Below are 20,107 nucleotides of genomic sequence, written 5' to 3'. Positions count from 1 at the left end.
GGTGAATGGGAAATGGCGCTTGTACATTGATTTTGTCGACTTAAACAAAGTCTGTCCCAAGGATAGCTATTCATTGCCTCGGATAGATTAGTTGGTGGATGCTACTTTTGGGCATGAGCTTCTTAGCTTCATGGATGCCTTCTCCGGTTACAATCAGATCCAGATGGCGCTTGAAGATGAGGAGAAAACAATCTTTATTACTGACCGTGGACTTTAGTGTTACAGGGTGATGCCCTTTGGCCTAAAGAATGCAGAGGCCACCTATCAGCAGTTGGTGGATAAAATTTTCAAAGATCAGCTTGATCATAATATGGAGGCATATGTGGATGACATGCTTGTCAAGAGTCGGACTGCCCCAGACCATGTTGCTGACCTTCGGGAGACTTTTGACACCCTCTGTTGATTTTAAATGAAGCTGAATCCGGCGAAGTATGTCTTCGGAGTTACCACTGACAAATTTTTTGGGTTCATGATCTCACGAAGAGGTATTGAAGCGAATTCCGAGAAGATTAAGGCCATCCTTGAGATGATGCCATTAAGGACCATCGAAGAAGTGCAGCATCTTACCGATAAGGTCGCTTCGCTCAACCGCTTTGTTTCTAGGTCAGTCAAGAGGTGCCTCTCTTTCTTTCATATCCTCAGACAGCCAAAGGACTTCCAGTAGATTGTCGAGTGCCAGAAGGCGTTTGAAAAGTTGAGGCAGTATCTTAGCTCTCCACTGTTGCTCTCGAAGTTTCAGCCTGATGAGGAGTTACTGTTATACATCACCGTCTCTCCTGTGGTGATCAGCTCAATCTTTGTCCAGGAAGGACAAGTTCAAAAGCCCATATACTACACTAGCAAAGTCCTTCATGATGTAGAAACCAGATACTCCAAGTTTGAGAGCTAATCTTTGCACTAGCTGTCACAGCGAGGAAGCTACAGTCTTACTTCCAGGCTCACACTGTAGTGCTGCTTACGGATCAGCCGATCAAGATCGTTCTCCATCGTTCGGATATCTCAGGGTGGATTGCAAAATGGACTCTCGAACTTGCTGAGTTGGATGTGCAGTACTGTCCAAAGCTTGCCATTAAAGCTCAAGTATTGATGGGCTTCATATTGGAATGCACCATCCCAAATGAGCAGAGCTCGAGGAACGGAGAAGGCTTAAGAAGTGAAGAGGCAGATGTAGGATCTGACCTAGAGGAGTTGTGGACGCTGCATGCCGATGGCTCGTCAAAAGCAATAGGGACAGGAGCTGGGCTCATTTTGACCAGTCCTGAAGGAGATGTTGCGGGGTACGCTCTGCGTTTTGAGTTTCCGACAACCAACAACGAAGCAGAGTATGAGGTTCTAATTATGGGCCTCAACGTGGCGAGAGTAGGGCCTTACACCTTAGAGTCTTCAGTGACTCCCAGCTAGTGGTTGGACAAATCAGGGACGAATACGAGGCTCGAGAGGAGAACATGAAGAAATATCTTCAAAATGTAAAAGATTTAACCTCGGCTTTTTTTGAGTTTTGATATTCAGCAGGTCCCCAGAGCTGATAATGCTAGGGCAGATGCACTATCGAAGCTAGCAGCCTTGTTGCCTGCTGACTTGGAGAATGGGATTTATTTCGAGGTACTAAAAGTCTCGAGCCTCGAGGAGCCTCTCATCATTTGGCAAGTTGAGGAACCCTACTGGATTGATCCCTTGCTCCAGTATCTTAGGTCAGGCGAACTACCCACTGACCGCAAGGAGGCTCGAAAGATAAAGAAGCAAGCCGCTTGCTATGTTTTATACGAAGATAAGTTGTACAGGTGATCATTCTTCCTGCCTCTGTTGAAATGCTTGCACCCGTCCGAGGCTGATTACGCATTGCGGGAGGTCTATGAAGAAATTTGTGGAAGCCACTTAGGGGGTAGGTCCCTTATAAAATCCGTCGAGAGGGTTATTATTGATCTACTATGCAGCAAGATGCAGGCACTTTCATCAGGAAGAACGATCGGTGTCAGAGAATCTCCAATATTCAGCATCAACCAGTAGCATTTCTGACTCCCATTAGTGCCCCGTGGTCGTTCACTCAGTGGGGGATGGATATTCTCGGATTTTTCTCTCTCGCGTATGGCCAGCGCAAGTTCCTTCTGGTCGTCATTGACTACTTTATAAAATGGGTCGAAGTCGAGCCACTGGTCTGCATAACCGAGGCCAGAGTAAAAGATTTCATGTGGAAGTCTATCATCTGCAGTTATGGTCTTCCCAGAGTGGTCATCACAAACAACGACAGGCAGTGTAGCGGTGTCCAGCTTCACGAATTCTGCAGAGAATATGGAATAGAGCACCACATTACCTCAGTGGGCCACCCGCAGGCGAATGAAGAGGTGGAGATGACTAACAGAACTCTCCTGCAAGGCTTAAAGATCAGAATAGATCGGGCTGGGGGTCTTGGGTAGACGAGCTTCATTATGTGTTGTGGACTTATCGGACCACTCAGAGGCTCCCAACTGATGAGACTCCTTTCTGTCTTGTATTCGGAATCGAAGCAGTCATCTCTGTGGAATTCGGGCTCCCTTTTCTCAGAGTCGAGGAATACAATGAGGATACCAAGTTGGTGTGGCTCCGATCTAACCTTGACTTGATTGAAGAAAGCAGAAAATGCGCTGCTGTCAGAATGGCTGTTTATCGTCAGAGGGTGGCCAGGTATTACAATGCCCAGGTCAAAATCAAAGAATTTCGTATTGATGATCTGGTATTGCGTCGGGCTGAGGTTTCACAGCCCATTGAGTAGGGGAAGCTATCGCCTAACTGGGAGGGCCCTTACCAAGTGGATGAGGTAGTTCGCTCAGGGACTTATAGACTCAAGCAGCTCGACGGGACTCCACTCCCTAGGTCATGGAATTTGACCAACCTAAGTATGCACTATCAGTAATGTTGTAACGTCACATTATGTATTAATATGGATTCTCAAGTTTATTAATCTATGTTTGCTTACGAAAGTGGCATGAGAAGCTTAGGATTCTTTCTTATGAGCTCTACAAGGAGCTCCTCTGATCGGAAGCCGTAATTAACAAACGAAGGCTAATTTATAAGACCCTTAACCTACGACGTGAAGATGAGAAGTGCACACGCTGCTCCGCTCACAAGATGAGCAGAGCACACGCTGTCTCTCGCATGAAAACGAGAAGAGCACACGTTGCTCCGCGCATACGTTGCTCCGCTCACAAGTTGAGCAGAGCACACTGCCTCTTGCATGAAAATGAAAAGAGCACATGCTACTCCGCTTACAAGATGAGCCAAGCACATGTTGTCTCTCGTCTTACGAGAAGTTTTCATGCTGCTTCGCTTATAGGATGAGTTGAGCACATGCTGCCTCTCGTCTTATGAGAAGTGTATACGCTGCTTCGCTCACAAGATGAGCAGAGAACACACCGCCTCTCGCACGAAAATGAGAAGTGCACACGCTATCGCTCACAAGATGAGCAGAGCACAAGCTATCTCTCGCATAAAGACGCACGAGGCAGAGTCAAATTGCTGCCCGTGGGGCAGGGCCAAATTGCCGCTCGCGAGGCAGAGCCAAATTATCGCTTGTAGAGCAGGGCCAAACCGCTGCTCACAGACTAGAGCCAGTTGTCCTTTGGTCGGAATTATCTCCATCAAAATTCATCCAGGATAATTTTATTATTCCAAATTGGAGCGAGCTCATCTAAATTCTTAAGGTCTAGATTGACTCAGATTAGGATAGTTCCAAATACCTTAGGTCGAGGCTCGCCTCTATGCGTTAGATTGAAATATGCGAGCATGACTAAAGGAGACACGAACTCCATGAAAGAAAGTTCTTTTTCATTCATCTGGTTATTTACAAATAGGAGGGTGACGTTTTCAACGCCACCTTACAGAAAAGAAGAAAAAAAATGGGAAGTTTAATCCCCATCCGATGAAGGAGCCTCCTCATTGCTGTTCTCAGATTGGAAGCCATCAAGCTCCAGGTACGGCATCACCTGCAGCAGGTGGATCTTGTAGTTTTAGAAGTCATCGATGAATCCGACGGTGGCAATATCGATGGCCTTCCTCTCAAACTCTGCGGAGTCTCGATACTCCTAGATGCAGCGAGCTCGGACGTCAAGAGGAATTTGCTCGAATTGGGGGTGCATCCACCCCCAGGCCCCAATGGAGACCGTGAGGCGGAAGGCGCCCTATGATAAGTGGATGGGCCAGCACGCCTGGCTCTCGCTCTCCTCCAGGTCTCTCTTATAAAGGCCCACCTCTTTTTCACTCAGGTCTTCACTGCTGACAAAGGAGGATGCAAAGGGGGACGTAAGGGTGAGGCCATCACGATAGAGAGAAGTTTCGGTGAAGGAGAAAGATAAAATATAGGGTTTCTACGTTTTTTGGCCTCTATTTATAGGCACCAGTGCCCACACCAACTGCCAATCGACACTTGAGGGGATATAGGTATCCATCGGGTAATAAATGGTGGGCCTTTCCACTACCAGAAATAAGTCCAGGTGATGCTTCTCTAACTAGGGTGTGATTACGTGGCACATTCCCATAGGTCCTACATACTTTTTCAGGCGCTACTGCATCCGAAAAGTCAATAGCTATCATTTTCCATGACTGCCAGCATTGAAAAGGGTGGAGCGAAGATGCCACTTGGATGACCATCTCGGATCGACGTACGTTCGCCATTGCCTCAGATCAACAGATGAGAGCAATTGTCTCTAGTCGGCCTTAGCTCGAAAGAAAAATTGGTTGGAAAGAAAAATCAGTTGCTGTTGAAGTTTTTTTGTTCGGAACATTCCTATTTCCTATGATCAGAATTAAGTTCACTACAAGATCTGATGTCCTAAATCAGCATGTGTACTGCATAATAGTGTACAATCACGAGTGAAAGGTGGGAAGTAAGAAGAGCAAACTTTGTTCATTCATCTTCTGTAAAATATTTACAATGAGAGTTTTTTTACAACGACCTTGAAGGTCCAAGTATAGAAAGAAGAAAAAGCAAAAAGTCTAAGAGGCAGCGTCCGGAGCTGAAGCACCTGTCGCAGGTTCGTCGGTTGCGGTAAGGTCCTAAACTTCATCTAAGAAGTCCAGATTCAGTTTCGGATACTTAGCAGCGATCCTGTCTCGGACCGACTGCTTTCTAAGGTCGTACGTGTCAGAAGCAAATTCAACCTTCTTGTTGTGACACTCCGCTGACGCTCGGAAGTCTGCAACGGCCTTAGAAGTGGCCTCTGCTGCCTTCTTTTCTACCGCCCCCAGCTAAGCTTCAAGCTCCTTTATTAGTTCTTGCAGTCGAGAGTTCTCTTTGACTGCGATCGCACTCTTCTCGAGCTAAGCCTCAAGCTCCATTATTTTCTCTAGTAATCGGGAGTACTCAACAGCTTCTCTTAGCGCCGCTTCAGCATCGTCAGCTCTTCTTTCGGTGGCATCGGCTCTTATGGAGACCTCCCCAGCCGCCCTCGTAGCCTTGTCCTTTGCACCCTTGAGCATCTCGATCTCGAGCTCATACTTTTTTGCATCTTTCGCAAGCTCGATGGAGCTCTCCATATACCTATTCAAGTAATGGGTGAGCTGTTAAGAGAAACCTCCTGTCAGTGCCCATGGTAAATATGCGCAGAGTGAATAAAATTGCAGGGGCTCCCACTTATCCGGATGACAGTCTTCACGGCTACTTTCCTTATCTCCCTGCACGGCATGGCTAGTAGCTTGGTCGCATCGAATTCGTGTGCTAGCTTGTAATCTTCTAGAGCTGAAGCTTCTAGCTCCAATTCGGCTGGTGTGGCTCTAGAAACTCCAGTTGGCACTGCCCTGGAGGTCCCAGCTATCTTGATCGGTGCTCTCTTGGGGGAAGAGTCAACAACTTGGGGGCCTGACAAAGCTGGCGGTTTCGGAAGGGTTGGCAGGCTCAGAGCTACTTGCTCGAAGCCACGGTCCGTTTGGCTTTTTCTATCCTCGTCGAAAGTCAAGGTAACTGATGAATTGACCCTTACAATTTTGAAGTCGCCGATGCGGGGAGGTTTAGGCTCTTCCGACCCAGAAGCAAACGGCGTTGGGGGACTTTCGATCTTAATACGGGTGCTTCGGCCGCTCGTAGGCTCAGCTATCCTTTTTCGATGGGCCTTCTTCTCCAATTTCTTCATTTCCGCCAGATCCGTCTCTACAGCAGTCTCTGCAATTGGCACAGCCAAAGGCTTAGCATACAATCAAAGGCTTAGTAAAAAGAAAAAAAGGGAGAAAGTAAAAGTTAAAAGATGGATGGCTTTGAGGTAGGTGATGCGTGTGCACCTTGAGGGCCGGCTTGACTGACGCCGACGTTGAATAGCGTCTGGGCCGACAGAAGCTCTTTCAGCTTTGGGATCTTGAAGCTGCACAGGATTTTCACCTCCTGCCTTGGCATTCATCCATCAAGGGCTTTTTCAACACCGCCTCTTGAGGTTCACCCTAGGCGACAAGCCTTTAATCTTCACCTGACACTTGAGAGACGAAAAGAAAATGTTCCTTTTAGCCATGGACTGTCATTGGAATGTCTTGGATTAGCGTGTGGATGTTCTTCCTCCTTTGTGGTGACATGTTCCACTACCTGCGGAACTTTGGATGCCTTTTTAGGCTGAAGAGGAAGCGGAAGAGTGCGATGTTAGGGTCGGTTCCAGCCAGCACGTACACTGCGGTGAAACCGCAGATGTGCCACCATGAGTTGGGAACTATTAAGCATGGTGACACCTCGAAGTATTGGAGAAGGATGATGAAGAAAGGATGAAGGGGAAGCCTCAGTTCGGTTCGGAAGCATTCATAGAGACTCATTTTGCCTGGGGGAGGTTGGCAAACACGGTTGTTCGCCCCTGGAACTTCAAGCTGAAACGTCGGGGGAATCTGGTACTGCTCGTGAAGCAGGAGTATGTCCCTCTCCTTCATCTCAGACCGAAAGCCCAGCGATGTGAAGTCGGAGCTTTTGAAGGCCATTCTCCTCACAGAGGGAAAACTTTCGAAAGAATGGAGGATGAAAGAAAACTTGCAACAAAGAGAAAAAGACAGTCAGAAACCCTAAAAGCCTATGCCGCCTGGACCTTAAATAGATTCGGGATCAAAGTGATCTCTAAATGATATTTCTTTTCAATACATTAATTGCTTAAGGCATGGATCAGTGAGACTTGAACGGACATGTGACACGTGGCGACTGCTCATCATTCACTGCTCCTGCCTTCGATTTGGTAGTTAATGCAAGCGGCAGGCAAATCATTCTCTGCACCACTATCGGAGAGATGTGGGAGACGTACGGTGGTACTTGCTATGTGTGGATGATTAAAATTTCAGTGTTTTCAAAAATCCTCGCGACGGGTGATGAAGACTTTTGGTATGCCATTTACCTCGGGTCGTAATTTGGATTATGGCTCGGATCGTATTCGGCTTAGCTTACGATTCAATTAACACGGCTCGTAATGTGATCCACACCAAGTCGAGCACAGTAAAATTTAACAATGAAAGGTGAATTTTATTCATTTTATGCAGAATTTGACTACGTCACTTGGATCGTCAAAAAAAAAAAAGAAGTGGTGCAAGCCATTACTTTGAAGCATTGCCAGGATGGCTTGCTCCAGAACAATCTCCCCCGGTGTTAGTAGCTTCTTCAGTTTGGATGGCTGTATTGATCTTATTTGCTTCATCGAAATGATGAGACATCTTTGCAAATTTCTCCGCACTGCCCGCCGTCATGGCTAATAAACTCTCGTCTAAGCAATTAGCTTGAAGAAGCTCGATACTTTCAACAGGGAGATATGCCTGGGCCATCGCTTTACATCTCTCAAAGCCCGCAAAAAATGCCATCTTGCAGGCCTGGTTTATAATGCCAAGCCCTCTTTTCGCCAGGTGTTTTTTTCCTCTTTCAATATTCTTGGTTAGAAGCTCCTGATCTATGAGCTTGCGCAGAGGAGATCGTTATTCTCCTTTTCTTTTTTCAGCTTCTCTTCAGGTGCTTAGCTGTTGACAAAGCCTCCCAAAGTTTAGCTGGAGGTGCAGTCAGCTCTGAAGTCACTTGGATTCTCTTGGGGGCAGAACCCTCACTCCTTTAAGGCGTCCTCTCTCCACGGCTCGCTCCACTTGAAGTTTTAGCCCTCTTGGGTGAGCTCTTGCTGGGACCCCTAGGAGAATGTGCCTCGGAGGAGGTATAATCCCGGCTTCTCTTCCCTCCGAGTGTCCTCAAGCGTTCTAGGTCATCACGGGTGTGGCGTCAATCTCTTTCGGCCCTGGACCTTTGCTTCTCGAGGTCCTCAATCTTCCTTTCATCCCTCAACTCATCATCCTGGCGGTTGATCATCTCTTGGGCTTCTTGAAGGGCCTTTTTGGAGGAACTGAGCTCTTTTGTCAGCTCGACATTATTTGTTTCTGTCTGCTCCAACTGGTATCTCAACAAGTCTATTTTCTCTTCATCGCTATCAGCTCCAATGCCGAAGCATTAGGGGTGGAACTATTGAAACTGGCTAGGTAATGCCCCATCTGTGCAAAATTTTATAAATAAGCATTAAAATGTCGCAGGTTGTAAGGAGTTAAAAGAAGATACCCAAGGACTCTCCCCGAGACGAAAGATCTGAGAGCACCCAACATCTGCTGTTGAGCTCCTTGTCCGTCCAAAAGTTGCCTCTCAAACGGACAAAGAAAGTCCTTCAAAAGTCCAACCGCAGCTTGGAGGTCCTTTGCCGCGGAAGGAGCAGAAGGCGCCGGTTGTGAAGGACTCGCTTGAGTGACGGCAAGGAGAAAGCACTTTGGAGGAAACGTTGGCTCAAGGGACTCGATTTCCACCACCGCTGTCGGAGTCCCCTCAAGATGACCGGTCGCATCCTCCACCTATGTTTTCACAGCCAGAACTTCTCTAAGGCAGTTGGTTACGCCCGTCGTTAGAGTCCCCTCTGCTGGCATCTCTTCTGTTGAAACTCCTTTTGGTGGGACTCTTACCACACCTTCCGATGGGCAATCATTGGCCTGGCAATTAAAAGGGGATTTTCGTCTCTCATGGCCACAGGAATTGATTCGATGATCGGAGCTTGGGCATAGTCACCCACTGGAGGTGAAGGATTGGGGGACGGAGCCTTGGCCTGTCTCTTTCGGGCCAACGCCAGTTCAAGCTTCTTCATGAGTTTTGAGCTCATCGTGTCCCTCGAGGTCGCGACGAAAGTTTGGAGCAAGGAGGCCTTGCGATTATTGTTGTCTGATTAAGTGCCCAGGAGCCTGATTTAAAAGGAGGTCGAAAGTGAAGACAAAAAGTCACCGTCTAAGAAATTAAATTTTTGAGAAAATCATCAGCTGTGGGATCCCATCAATCGCGATCATTTGCAACGATTATGCCAAGACGACGTCAGCAATCTTAAATATCAGACATATGCGAAGACGTGAGATCGTGCATCCCCGGATCCGAGGTACGACTTCTGCAATACTCTTTTCGTCTGATTCTTAGATTCAAAAGTAGGGGGGTAGTGTTACGGTGGTAACCGTGAGTACCTCGGATCAGCGTGCCAACCATAGGATATCTCAAATCTTTCAGTTATTATCGGAATCGCTGACCCAAGAGCAAAGCTGAGGCATGCTGAGTCGTATGCAGAGCAGAGCTACTTGCGTCTGATCTACCGCACGGTCTGCCTGGCACGTAGGTTATCCTTGTTGCCTCGGCAAGCCAATGCCTTAGCACGTAGGATGCCCCTGTTGTCACAGCCGACTCACTTCTTGATGTGCGCGACAGCTGTCCGCTTCGAGTAGATAGACTTAGGCATAACCAACTCTCCTAATCTCGCAGGAGCGATTGAGGCTGAAATGTCTCGTCCGTTATAGCATTTTCTGAAATCTCGGGATCGCACAATCTCACAGCTGTGTGACTAGCTGTTCGATGGTATTCTATATAAGCAATTGAAGCCTCGAAGACTAAGGTAAGCTAGGTAATCCCTCTCAGAGAACTGATTATTGCTTCTTTGTTCTCTGAATTTGACTTGAACGTTGGAGGGTTATCGCTGGAGCGAAAATCTTAGGCTTGGACTTGTTTTGCAGGTCACTCCAGCATTAGCATCCCTGTGCGAGGCGCATTCGCCCTCTCTTCGATCTCGATCGAATCGAGCAGCAACATTACCTATTAACCTAATGGATGATTCACAGACACTATTAAACACAATGTGAATGGAAATAACCCAATTTCATTAATATCAAAGTCAATTTACAAATTGTGCCCTAAGAGTGTTTTACAAGTATCAGTCAATCTGGCTCTTAGGTTATATATCCAACAGAATGGTCATTTCCATTACTATGAGAACAAATGATAGTTCTGGTATGAATTTATTAGCAAAACTTATGGCATAAAATGAGAATGATTAGTTTGACTAAGTTTTATTTTTTAATAATATTTTTAAGTTGAATAGAGAAAATGTAAGATAACGGCTGTTATAATAAGATGACAGCTATTTCTTAATAGCATGTTAGGTATAAATACAAACTGTTATAAAAATCTGTATTTAGAACTGGTTTTAATCTTTAGTCAAGGTTGTATTCAAACCGTGGATATAAAATTTTTTCTATTTAAGGTTACAGATGACAAAATCAAACATTATAATGAAAGTGCTATTTGTTCTCCATGCGTTCCTTCGTTTTTTACCCAAGCAATGAAGTGAAAATCGCAATTCCAATTTCTTATTTTCTATTCTCATTCCATCCTAATTCCATTTCTATGCTTTTTACTCCTGCAAACCGAACATGGAATTACATAGCAAGTTGCTGTTCCACTTGTTGAATAGTCCATATGTACTATTTTTAGGAGTTTCGTTTTTTCATGGTGAGGCTAGGGGGTTCCCAAGGAATGTTCCACAAGTTGCAATTGCTTGTTCACATGCATCAACATCCATTCAAGATCAGATGCAGAGATGACATGTTTCTTGCAAAATATGGAATATATTGACTATGTTTGGCATGATGCAATCATCATAAAATACACATGTAGTTTTTGGTTCATTGGGCATTGGTGATCAAGGGGTGCAAATTGATGAAAAAATGGTCATCTTGCTCCCAAGATAATGGAAGTTGATGAGGTTTTAAGAAAAGATCAATATGATGAAAGGAATTTCGATAGATCTTTTATGCATCTATATTAGATTTTAATTTAGGAAGATAACCACGTGCATGCCTGAGTAATGAATGATGTTAATGAATATTTTGATAGAAAGAAATTGAAGAAGTCTATTACTTTTCCCACTATTTTTGTTATTTTTCTAAAAGAGTTTCATGCATGGAGTTCTATTCTTGAGTTCTTGCCTCAGGGCAAATATATAGGTCTCCTATTCTGAACCTGAAAACCAACAAATCCATATCTGTTGAAGTTGTCTCTAGAAGTTGATATAGAATAAATTTTCCTTAAGATATCCTTGATCATGAAGACATAGGATTATCGACATCAGCCAAACACAGGATTAGTAGCCATCAGCTAAACTCGAAACTGGTGCCACATAAGAAGACATAGAAAAGAGAAACTTGAGGGTTAAATTTACCCCAGTGAGGGAGTATAATGAATCTCTGTCTTTCCCGATCATCTTGGAGTTCTAATGGATTAGATTTCCTGGTGATCATTATGCAAGTCTAGGACTATTGCAATTTGATGGGGAACAGAACATGGAAGAGTGTAGATGAAGGAATCTAGCCCTTTTGGCTTAACAGGTGATGTCATCATATTTTTTTTCTTTTGCTGTTTTTTCCTGGTTGGAGAATTACATGGTAATTCAATTGTCACATCAAGGAAAGTCTGTTTAGAAACAAAAAGTAAGATAACTCCTTGAGTAATTTAGGTCTTTTTTATACTATGCCTTTGTATTAGTTTTTAATTGTTGTTTAGAGATATTGGTCATCTGGCATGTGACGTAATAACTAATAAGTGCTCATATGGCATTTGATTTAGTAGGTGGTCTTGTCACTGTATAATGTTATTACTTATGAGTTATAAGTAGCAACATGTGCCCTTTAATCCAAGTATATTCAAACACTATATTGAGTGAAAACCAAGGTTGATAGTGCTAATGTCGGTACATCTATTGGTAGTTTTGCTGTACCACCCGAAACCACTTGGTTTTAGGTGTACCAAACCATACTGAGGGTGAACTGGCATGGTTCTGCCCCTCAGTTTGAAAAATCAGACGAGGGAGAAGGTGTCACGCTCCGAATCCAACACCCGGATCGGATACGTGATGGCCGCACACTCCTTAGAGCAAGCCCTAAAGAATATGCAAGGCCAAAATAAATCATTATAACCTTAACATCCATAACAATTGATTTCAATAATAATTCATAAAATCTTGTATAGGTACAAATTAAATTTTTTCAATCCTCTGATCAGGTACTATGACACTCTATCTATCCATCTGCTTATCCGTAAATCCAAGCCATAGTCAACCATAAACATCCTGTATCTCTGAAAAGAAAAAGAAAGATGAAGGGGGTGTGAGCTTTACAGCCCAGTAAGAATTCCCATATCACACTGATATAGTAATATAGTCTGAAAATAAGGATAAGCAATAAAATATAAAATCTCATGTTCAATGTCAAGAATAATGCAAACATCCATAAATTTTCTGTCTTGTTAAAATAGATGCATCATCATATGTTAACAGGTGAAACCCCTTTTATTCAACAATTATTTCATGTCTTATCTTTCATTTCTCCTTTCATAATCACATGATTTTTAACCTTTTCTTTCTGGTTCTGGACTATCCAAGTCTATACCTCAGTAATCATCCGGATCGAATTCACTTAAAAAGTCTTTCAAGACTGTCCCAGGATGAGCTCCTGTCCGGCTGTCCCACGTACGAAAGCCCGTGAGAGGCTGTCCCAGGCATAAGCTCCGGGCGGGCTGTCCCAGGCATGAGCTTTTGGCCGGCTGATCCACCTGTAAGTCAGTGGGGGCTGTCCCAGGCATAAGCTCCTGGCGGACTGTTCCATATGACAAGGCTAGTCCATACCATATACCTCTTTCTTTTCATTTAATCATTTTGTGTTGATTTCATCAAATCAATTCCGACTTGCATTATGATCAATTCAGATATATCATATCCATATAATCATGCTATCAATCTCTAATACATATATATTGACATGACATACTAATGCTCAAAATCAAATAACAGTATCTCAGATATAATAAATTCATCGATCTCAAATCTGACGATGCAAAATCAATAATGCAAGACCAACAGTAAAATATATATATAATGGTGATCATGTACAGGAATTCTTACCTTTACCGGTGACTGATCCAAGCACAGAAATCAATGTTCTTCTTTAATTTATGAATTTCTTTAACAAAATATTCCACTCGATATCATTTGCAGACAATCATCTCTTCATAACCCTGATCAATATAAGAATCACATATAGAGAAATTACCGATAATCGATCCTAATAACACAAATCGAGGACCTCTCTTAGGATTAATCAAAATTAGGATTTATCTAAGTATCTGGATCCTTCACTGATCCATAAGACTTCTAGAGAAAAAAAATTCATGAAGAGAAAATTCTAGAGAGAGAAAGTAGAGAGAGAAAGTGGAGAGAGAAATTTTCGTATCCTTCAGATGAGGCAATCATGGTCGAGATCATCAGAGGTCCTATCAGGGTGACCTAATATGAATCAAGTGTTACAAATTTCGAATAGGATCGGATTGGGATCAGATCTACCGCACGAATTTCGGAGCAATTTCAAATCATCATATTTTTCATCTCAAGTTTATTCTACGGTCTGTGATGAAATCAGAGAAAAAGACTCTAGAGAGACAAAATTCATAAAGAGAGAGAAAAGTCTAGAGAGAGAATCTAGAGAGAGAAAATGTAGAGAGAGAAGGTAGAGAGAGGAGAGAGAAAAGAGAGAGAAAGGAGAGAGAGGAAAATTCTCTCTCTTCTTTTTATTTTATTTTTATTTTCCTCTTTCTTTTTTTTTTTTTCTTTTCTTTTCTTCTTCTTCTTCCTTCTTTTCCCGTGGTTTCTTTTGGGCCGAAACAGGGGACGCGATCCCCCCTTCCTTTCCGTCCAAATCTCTCACGGAATCTCGTCAAAATGACGGGAGGAGAGATCTAGCCTGAGGCGGCGCAACCGTGACACTTGGTCTGGGTGCTCGCCGGCGGCGAACGGCGTCGGAAAACACACACACGGACGGCCAAAACAGAGGTTTCAAAATCTCGAAGTTTTTCTCAAAAAAAATAGCAATAAATCGGTAGAAATCCTGATTTATAATCAAAAGGAATTGAAGAGAGGAGTCTTTGATTCATTACCTTGCTCTTTGTGGTGTTTTTGGGCCACTAAATCGCCGGCCAAAAACCTTCAATCCGAGAACAAGGAAAATCGGGAGAAAGAGAGATTTTAGGGTGATTCACGAAGGAGGAGGCGAGGGGCTTGGGTTTTATAGAGGAAGAATCCGTTTTTTTACTCGGATTCCCCTCTCCTTTTCACGGTGGGAAGAAGACTCTCAACGGGAGTCTTCTTCCTCCCAATATCCTCTGTTTTCTCCTCTTTTTTTTTTTTTTTTTGAAATCTGGGTTATTACAGAAGGATAGGGAGAAAGAGAGAGGAAAAGAGAGAGAGGGAGGAAGGGAGGGAGAGAGAGGGAGAGGCCGGGAGAGAGCGAGTGAGAGGGCTTGAAAGCCCTCGGGTCCTGATTCCTGTTTGTTTTTTATTAAAATTCAAGGCTGCTTGCTGAATTTTGGCAAACCTGAGTTGTATCCAAGGGTCAGAATTCCTATAAAATTGAAACCACAGATTTAATGCTTCCCATCCATATTATGAATTTAAATCCTAAACCCTAACTGATAACCTTGATATCTTAAGCCCTTCCCACACTAATTAAGCGATCTAATAATCTAATTGCTGAATTAATCTTAATTCCAAACCATTGCATTCAAAGCTTTCATGTAAAATCATTCATATATCATACCCTTGAACCCAAAGGCCCAAATCATCACCTGCATCTGTTAAAAGTCCTATCTACCAGTTATTTCTGGATCTATCAAGGTTCTTTCCTGCATCATTTAGCTTTTATTGCTGCTCCTGCCCTGTTTCTATGAGTGCTCGTATTTGCCATTTGGTGTGTTATATTTTATCATGCATATTAAGATCTGTTTCCATGTCTCGCACCATCATTACCTCATTGTGTTGTGCTCATCTTCTAAACTTTCCTTTACCAGTTCACCCAAGAATGTGTTGCTGCTTTGTGATGTCACACTACCATTCACTGCTTTCTTTTCCTAGAAAAACTTTTTATATTCTTGGTCTTGATTTTGAGTAATATGGTGTATACCATATAGCATCTCAATTGTAGCATAAGTGGTCACACATGCTGTTCTTTGTATTGTTCTATTGCGGTATGGTTACTGCAGTATAGTTACTTCTATGGTGCTGAACCGCTATCACGTCATGTGCTTGTGGCTATTGCCCTCATCAACAGGTTACTATGTCAAATGCTTCTACCGAATTTTTGTTTCATATAAACAGAAAAATTTAGTAATTTTAATTTATCTGTTTAAAAGGGTTAACTGCTTGATGATACGATGTTTGATCAAGGGGAAGTGATTATCAAGTGTCTATATGGTTCAGACTGGATTATGTAATGGCCTCACTTCTTTGATGTTTTTGTAATTGTTTTAAGGTCAGTTTTAGAAACTCAGAAAGGAAAAAACCACAAAAAAGTCTGCTAGGCCGTAGTTTTGCCTCCTGTAAGCTTACCAAAGAAGTAAAAAAGGTAAAGCTCATTTTATACTCTTTTGTAAGTGGGATCCAATTATCTGCTTAGTTGGAAGTCATGGCATGCCAAGAAACTTGGTGTGCAGAGAATGTTGTCCAGCTGAATAATACTTGTATTCTAAATTTCTTTCTTCTTCTATTATGGGTCCCACATATTCAATCTGGATCGGTAACATTCTATTTGAAATTTTGAATAGACTCTTTCCATTAGATCTGGTATAGGAATTTTCATCTATGTTTCTCTTTTCCTTTACAAAACATGAAAATGTAATTTCTAAGTTCCAACAATATGGAAAGTAGAATTCATTGATAAAATAAATTCTTCACTGAGGATTTTCTCGAAAAGTAAAAGTTAATATCTGGTTTGACTTCGAGGAACAATTGTTCTGAGTTTTCCATCTGATGATGCCTGAAGAAAACCATCTGCGAGTTAGTTGTATGTCTTAATACATCTTTCTGGTGGAATTTTACTCTAATTTGCTTGCTGTAATTGCAAAAACTTGCCTTTGGATTAGCCTTCAAAAAGCTAAAATGGGTTTCATTATTGTTTTATAGCCAGTGCAATTGTTTCTCTTACTCTCTGCCAAATCTTCATAATTGAGGTCCCAAGTTATGAACATCTTGACCTTAACTTGATTAATTTTTGGGAAATTAGAGGAGGATGTGTGACCTGAATGTTTTATATTGCCATGTCCGTATGATGCAATTAATGGTGAAGAGAACCACCTGGAGCTTATATGGCCTTGTGCAGATTAAGTGGTATGGTTATGATCCATTTAATGGTCTGCCGCTTGCAGTTTAATGCAAAACAACCTTCTGGGAAATATTGTTGGTTGTTAGAATTTTAAATGAGGAAATCAGGCAGCCTACTGGTAGGTGATTAGACTCTATACCTTTTCTTTTCCAGTCGAATATTCAGTTTCAATTTTTTAATGCTACATAACTAATAAAAAGAAAAGAAATGCAGTAATGTATATTAAATTTCTCCTCCACCTCCTCCTTGAAGGGCTCAACAAACCTAGTTTTGGGGATGGCCCCTTCAGAGTAGGGCGAGGCAAGCAGGGATTATGTATATTTGGTAAGCAAGAAATAGTGGTGGGGCCCCTTCTTTTCTTTTCATCTTTCTTGCTTTTGTGTGCTTTTCTATCCCTTCTGTCTCTTTATTTGCCACCTCCTTGTATTTACTGCTACAGTACGGGTCAACAGACTTGTTTGATCCTTGCTGCATAAACTTGTTCTTAATCATCTAAACCCTATTTCATTGTTCTTTGTATAATTCATTAATCTTTAACCATAATTTCGACATGGACTTGCACTAGAAACCCTCTGATTATACTTTTTCTCCATTTGGCTTCAGTTCAGTTCTCAGATTTGATCATTGGACCTGCATGCGGTCACCAAACCATTCCTTCTTTTAAAATCTATTTTGTTTCTAGACCTCTATTGATTCTGAACCTGAATAACCTTTTTGTTCAGCTTTTACCATTAATACTTGTCTAATCAGCTTTGACACAGATTTGGACAGCAAACTGCAGTCCCTTTGTTGCATGCTCTTATTTCTAACACCCCATATACAAATATAAGTTCAGAAAATCCAAAAGAGAAAGCCAATTAAAGCTTGATGTGAAGTTGATGCAATTATCTTGTGGGAAATATTCAACAAAATTAGATCACAGAGAATAATCAAGATGTGATATTTTTGGCTTCTTGATATCTAGATATGACATGGGAAATGACTTCTGATGAAGTGGTAATTTTCATTGTTGAAAGAAATAGTATATAAGTATTTAGACATAGACGAAGGTAATTGATATATCATGCATGAGAGTGAGAGACAACTAAGATGTGGGAGGTTTGATTTTTTTTTTTTTTAATTCTATAGTCATAGTAAAAGGTATATTTGGTGGGAGAGTGGTGCAAGATAATAGAAACATTTGGAATGATATTATTCATTTTTACTTCTTAAGAATACTGAGGAAATATGATAATATTGAAGGAAGGGATGGATGTAGGGTCAGCAGGAGATGAAGAAACATTACAAATAAAAGCATCAAAACAAAGGTTTTTTTTTTTAAATATGTGTGTGTGTGTGTATTTATTCGTGTCCTTGATTTTTGTAACACCGCCAATGCCGGTCCCAAGCCCGGATGAGAAAGGTGGAGGGTTGATGTAAGATAAAAATTCTTGTATAAGAGAAGAGGCCAAAACCTTGACCATTGGTTAGTATGTATTTACTTGCATATAAATAATAATCATGTGTGTATATATTTCCATATATATTGAGCTTAATTAAGGTGAAAATAAGCTAGCTATGTGATCTTGAGCTTGTCTTGACACTATTTTTAGATTATCTCAGTCCTAGACTTTGCTTATTTGCTAGTAAAATGGAAATTCTTGAGTCGGATATCATGCCAAATACACAGATACATCACTCTGATGGCTGCTATATTGAAAGCTTTGTATGCTGCCCTACTAAATTGTTGGAAATAACTGTCTGCCAGGTATCTGACGCCTCAAGGGTTAGCTGACACACTTTGTGGTTCCCCCTTATACATGGCTCCAGAGATTATACAGGATAGAAAATATGATGCCAAGGTTCTATGAAAAAGAACTTGTATATAGTTTGTACTTATGTCTGCAACTCTTAATATTGTTCAATTATTAAGTTGATAAATTCAGGCTGACTTATGGAGTGTTGGAGCAATTCTATTCCAGTTGGTCACAGGGAAGCTGCCTTTTGATGGAAATACTCATTTTCAGGTTTTTTTTTAAAATTATTTGTAATACTTTCATACAACAGAAACTAGTTCATGTGGTTCATTATGGATTCTTTCTCTCGTTTGGTAACAGCTTTTCCAGAACATATTGGCAACTAATGAACTGCAATTTCCAGAAGATGTTTTAGTGAACCTGCATCCTGATTGTATTGATCTCTGTAGAAGTCTTCTACGTCGAAACCCAGGTAACGATGTTCTATTTGCTATATGACATGTCTAGTATTTCATTATCTTTTTATATCATCTAAAACCTTATTGGAGCTGTTCTATGTCAAGAATTCTTAATGCTTGGTTGTATTATGTTTATGTACAAGAAAACACATGGATGGACGTCCAAAAGAAATCTAGTTAATTCATGGATTTGATTCAGCACTTACTCATTATGATTTATTTTTTTAATTATAATATGTTTTAAGTTGACACTAGAGCTCATACATTGTTATCAAAAACCAAATGCCTCATGACAGGAGTATGTGGTATGTTGTTCTACTGCAAGTCATCTTTTACGAAATAGGTCTTGATATGTTTGCCGATCTAATTTGGACTGATAAAGGTGACCCGTTTTGTTTAACTTTTAATGGTTTTCAAACTTGCATCTGACAACTTGTCTTAGCACTTGGTCTAGGTCAGACCTATTTGCTTGGATCATATATTTGAGAACAACCATATCAGATTCCAAAGCCTTTGTTCTGTGAACTATTTGGCTTGGATGCTAATTTGATAGGAACCATGGTTTTAAATTTTCAACCGTTCAACGAAAATGGATTAGTTTCAGTGGTGTGTGTCGAACCCAATCTCGGTTTTGGAGTTTCAATTGATTTTCAATAGATTTATCGGATACAAAAGAAATCAACTGGTGTACAAAACTTCATCTACTTGATACAAGGAGAATCACTTTCCCTAGAACATGCAATGTTGACAAACTGAATAGATCATGTGTGGAAGCTGACAAATTGAATAGATAATGTGTGGAAGCACAGTAATCTAAAGGATGTGGAAGTGATATAACTAAGGAGAAATCAATATGGGCAGCTTTCTAGGGATAACCAGCAAAAACATTACACCTTACACCTCTTCCTAATCAACCTTTGGTATTGCACCTTTGGCCTTTGGAGGGCCTTAATTAAAGAAACCCAGTATTGCCAAACTTGTTTCTGAATTAGAGCCTCTCACTACTGGTTCTTGCATGGTGTCTCACCATAGAGGGGAGTCGAAGAGGAATCTCAACTTTATTCTTAGTATAACAATAGTTAACTTTACATGGATGGTAAGTGTAGCAAGGTTTTGAATCCCATGGGATGGGATTGTCTTGACTTTCTCGTGGAATGGTACAAGCGGCCGTCTTGCCTTATCTTGACACTTGGGATAGAGGATGTTCCAAGATGTGCCGATTGGGATGCTAGGATAATGCCAGGATGGTCCTGTCTGGACACATGCAATAGTATCCCATCTCGATGTCTTGTAGGATGTCCCACCAAGACTTGAAGCCTTGAGTGTAGGGTTTCCTAAACCATGGGATTCATTACTTAATCCATTTTTAGACTTATGGGTAGGAAAATATAAGAAACAACATTTTTTTTTCCTTTTAAAGTGTAATAAACTCAATATCTTTAGGAACAAAATTTG

General features: G+C 41.7%; 1 protein-coding gene across 3 annotated transcripts in view; it reads left to right on the top strand.

Moving 5' to 3' along the window:
- Positions 1-20,107, top strand: part of LOC105043253 (serine/threonine-protein kinase ATG1a) — a 41,102-nt gene that overhangs the window by 8,632 nt on the left and 12,363 nt on the right. For all 3 annotated transcript variants that reach the window (XM_019850285.3, XM_073255893.1, XM_010920727.4), the window contains exons 5-7: positions 18,206-18,299; positions 18,384-18,464; positions 18,555-18,666. In XM_019850285.3, the coding sequence (XP_019705844.1) occupies positions 18,206-18,299; positions 18,384-18,464; positions 18,555-18,666 (287 nt within the window). The remainder of the gene's footprint in view (positions 1-18,205; positions 18,300-18,383; positions 18,465-18,554; positions 18,667-20,107) is intronic.

The sequence above is a fragment of the Elaeis guineensis genome, chromosome 4 (genome assembly GCF_000442705.2).
Source record: "Elaeis guineensis isolate ETL-2024a chromosome 4, EG11, whole genome shotgun sequence".
NCBI lineage: Eukaryota > Viridiplantae > Streptophyta > Magnoliopsida > Arecales > Arecaceae > Elaeis > Elaeis guineensis.
This window is presented reverse-complemented; position numbering and strand designations above follow the sequence as displayed.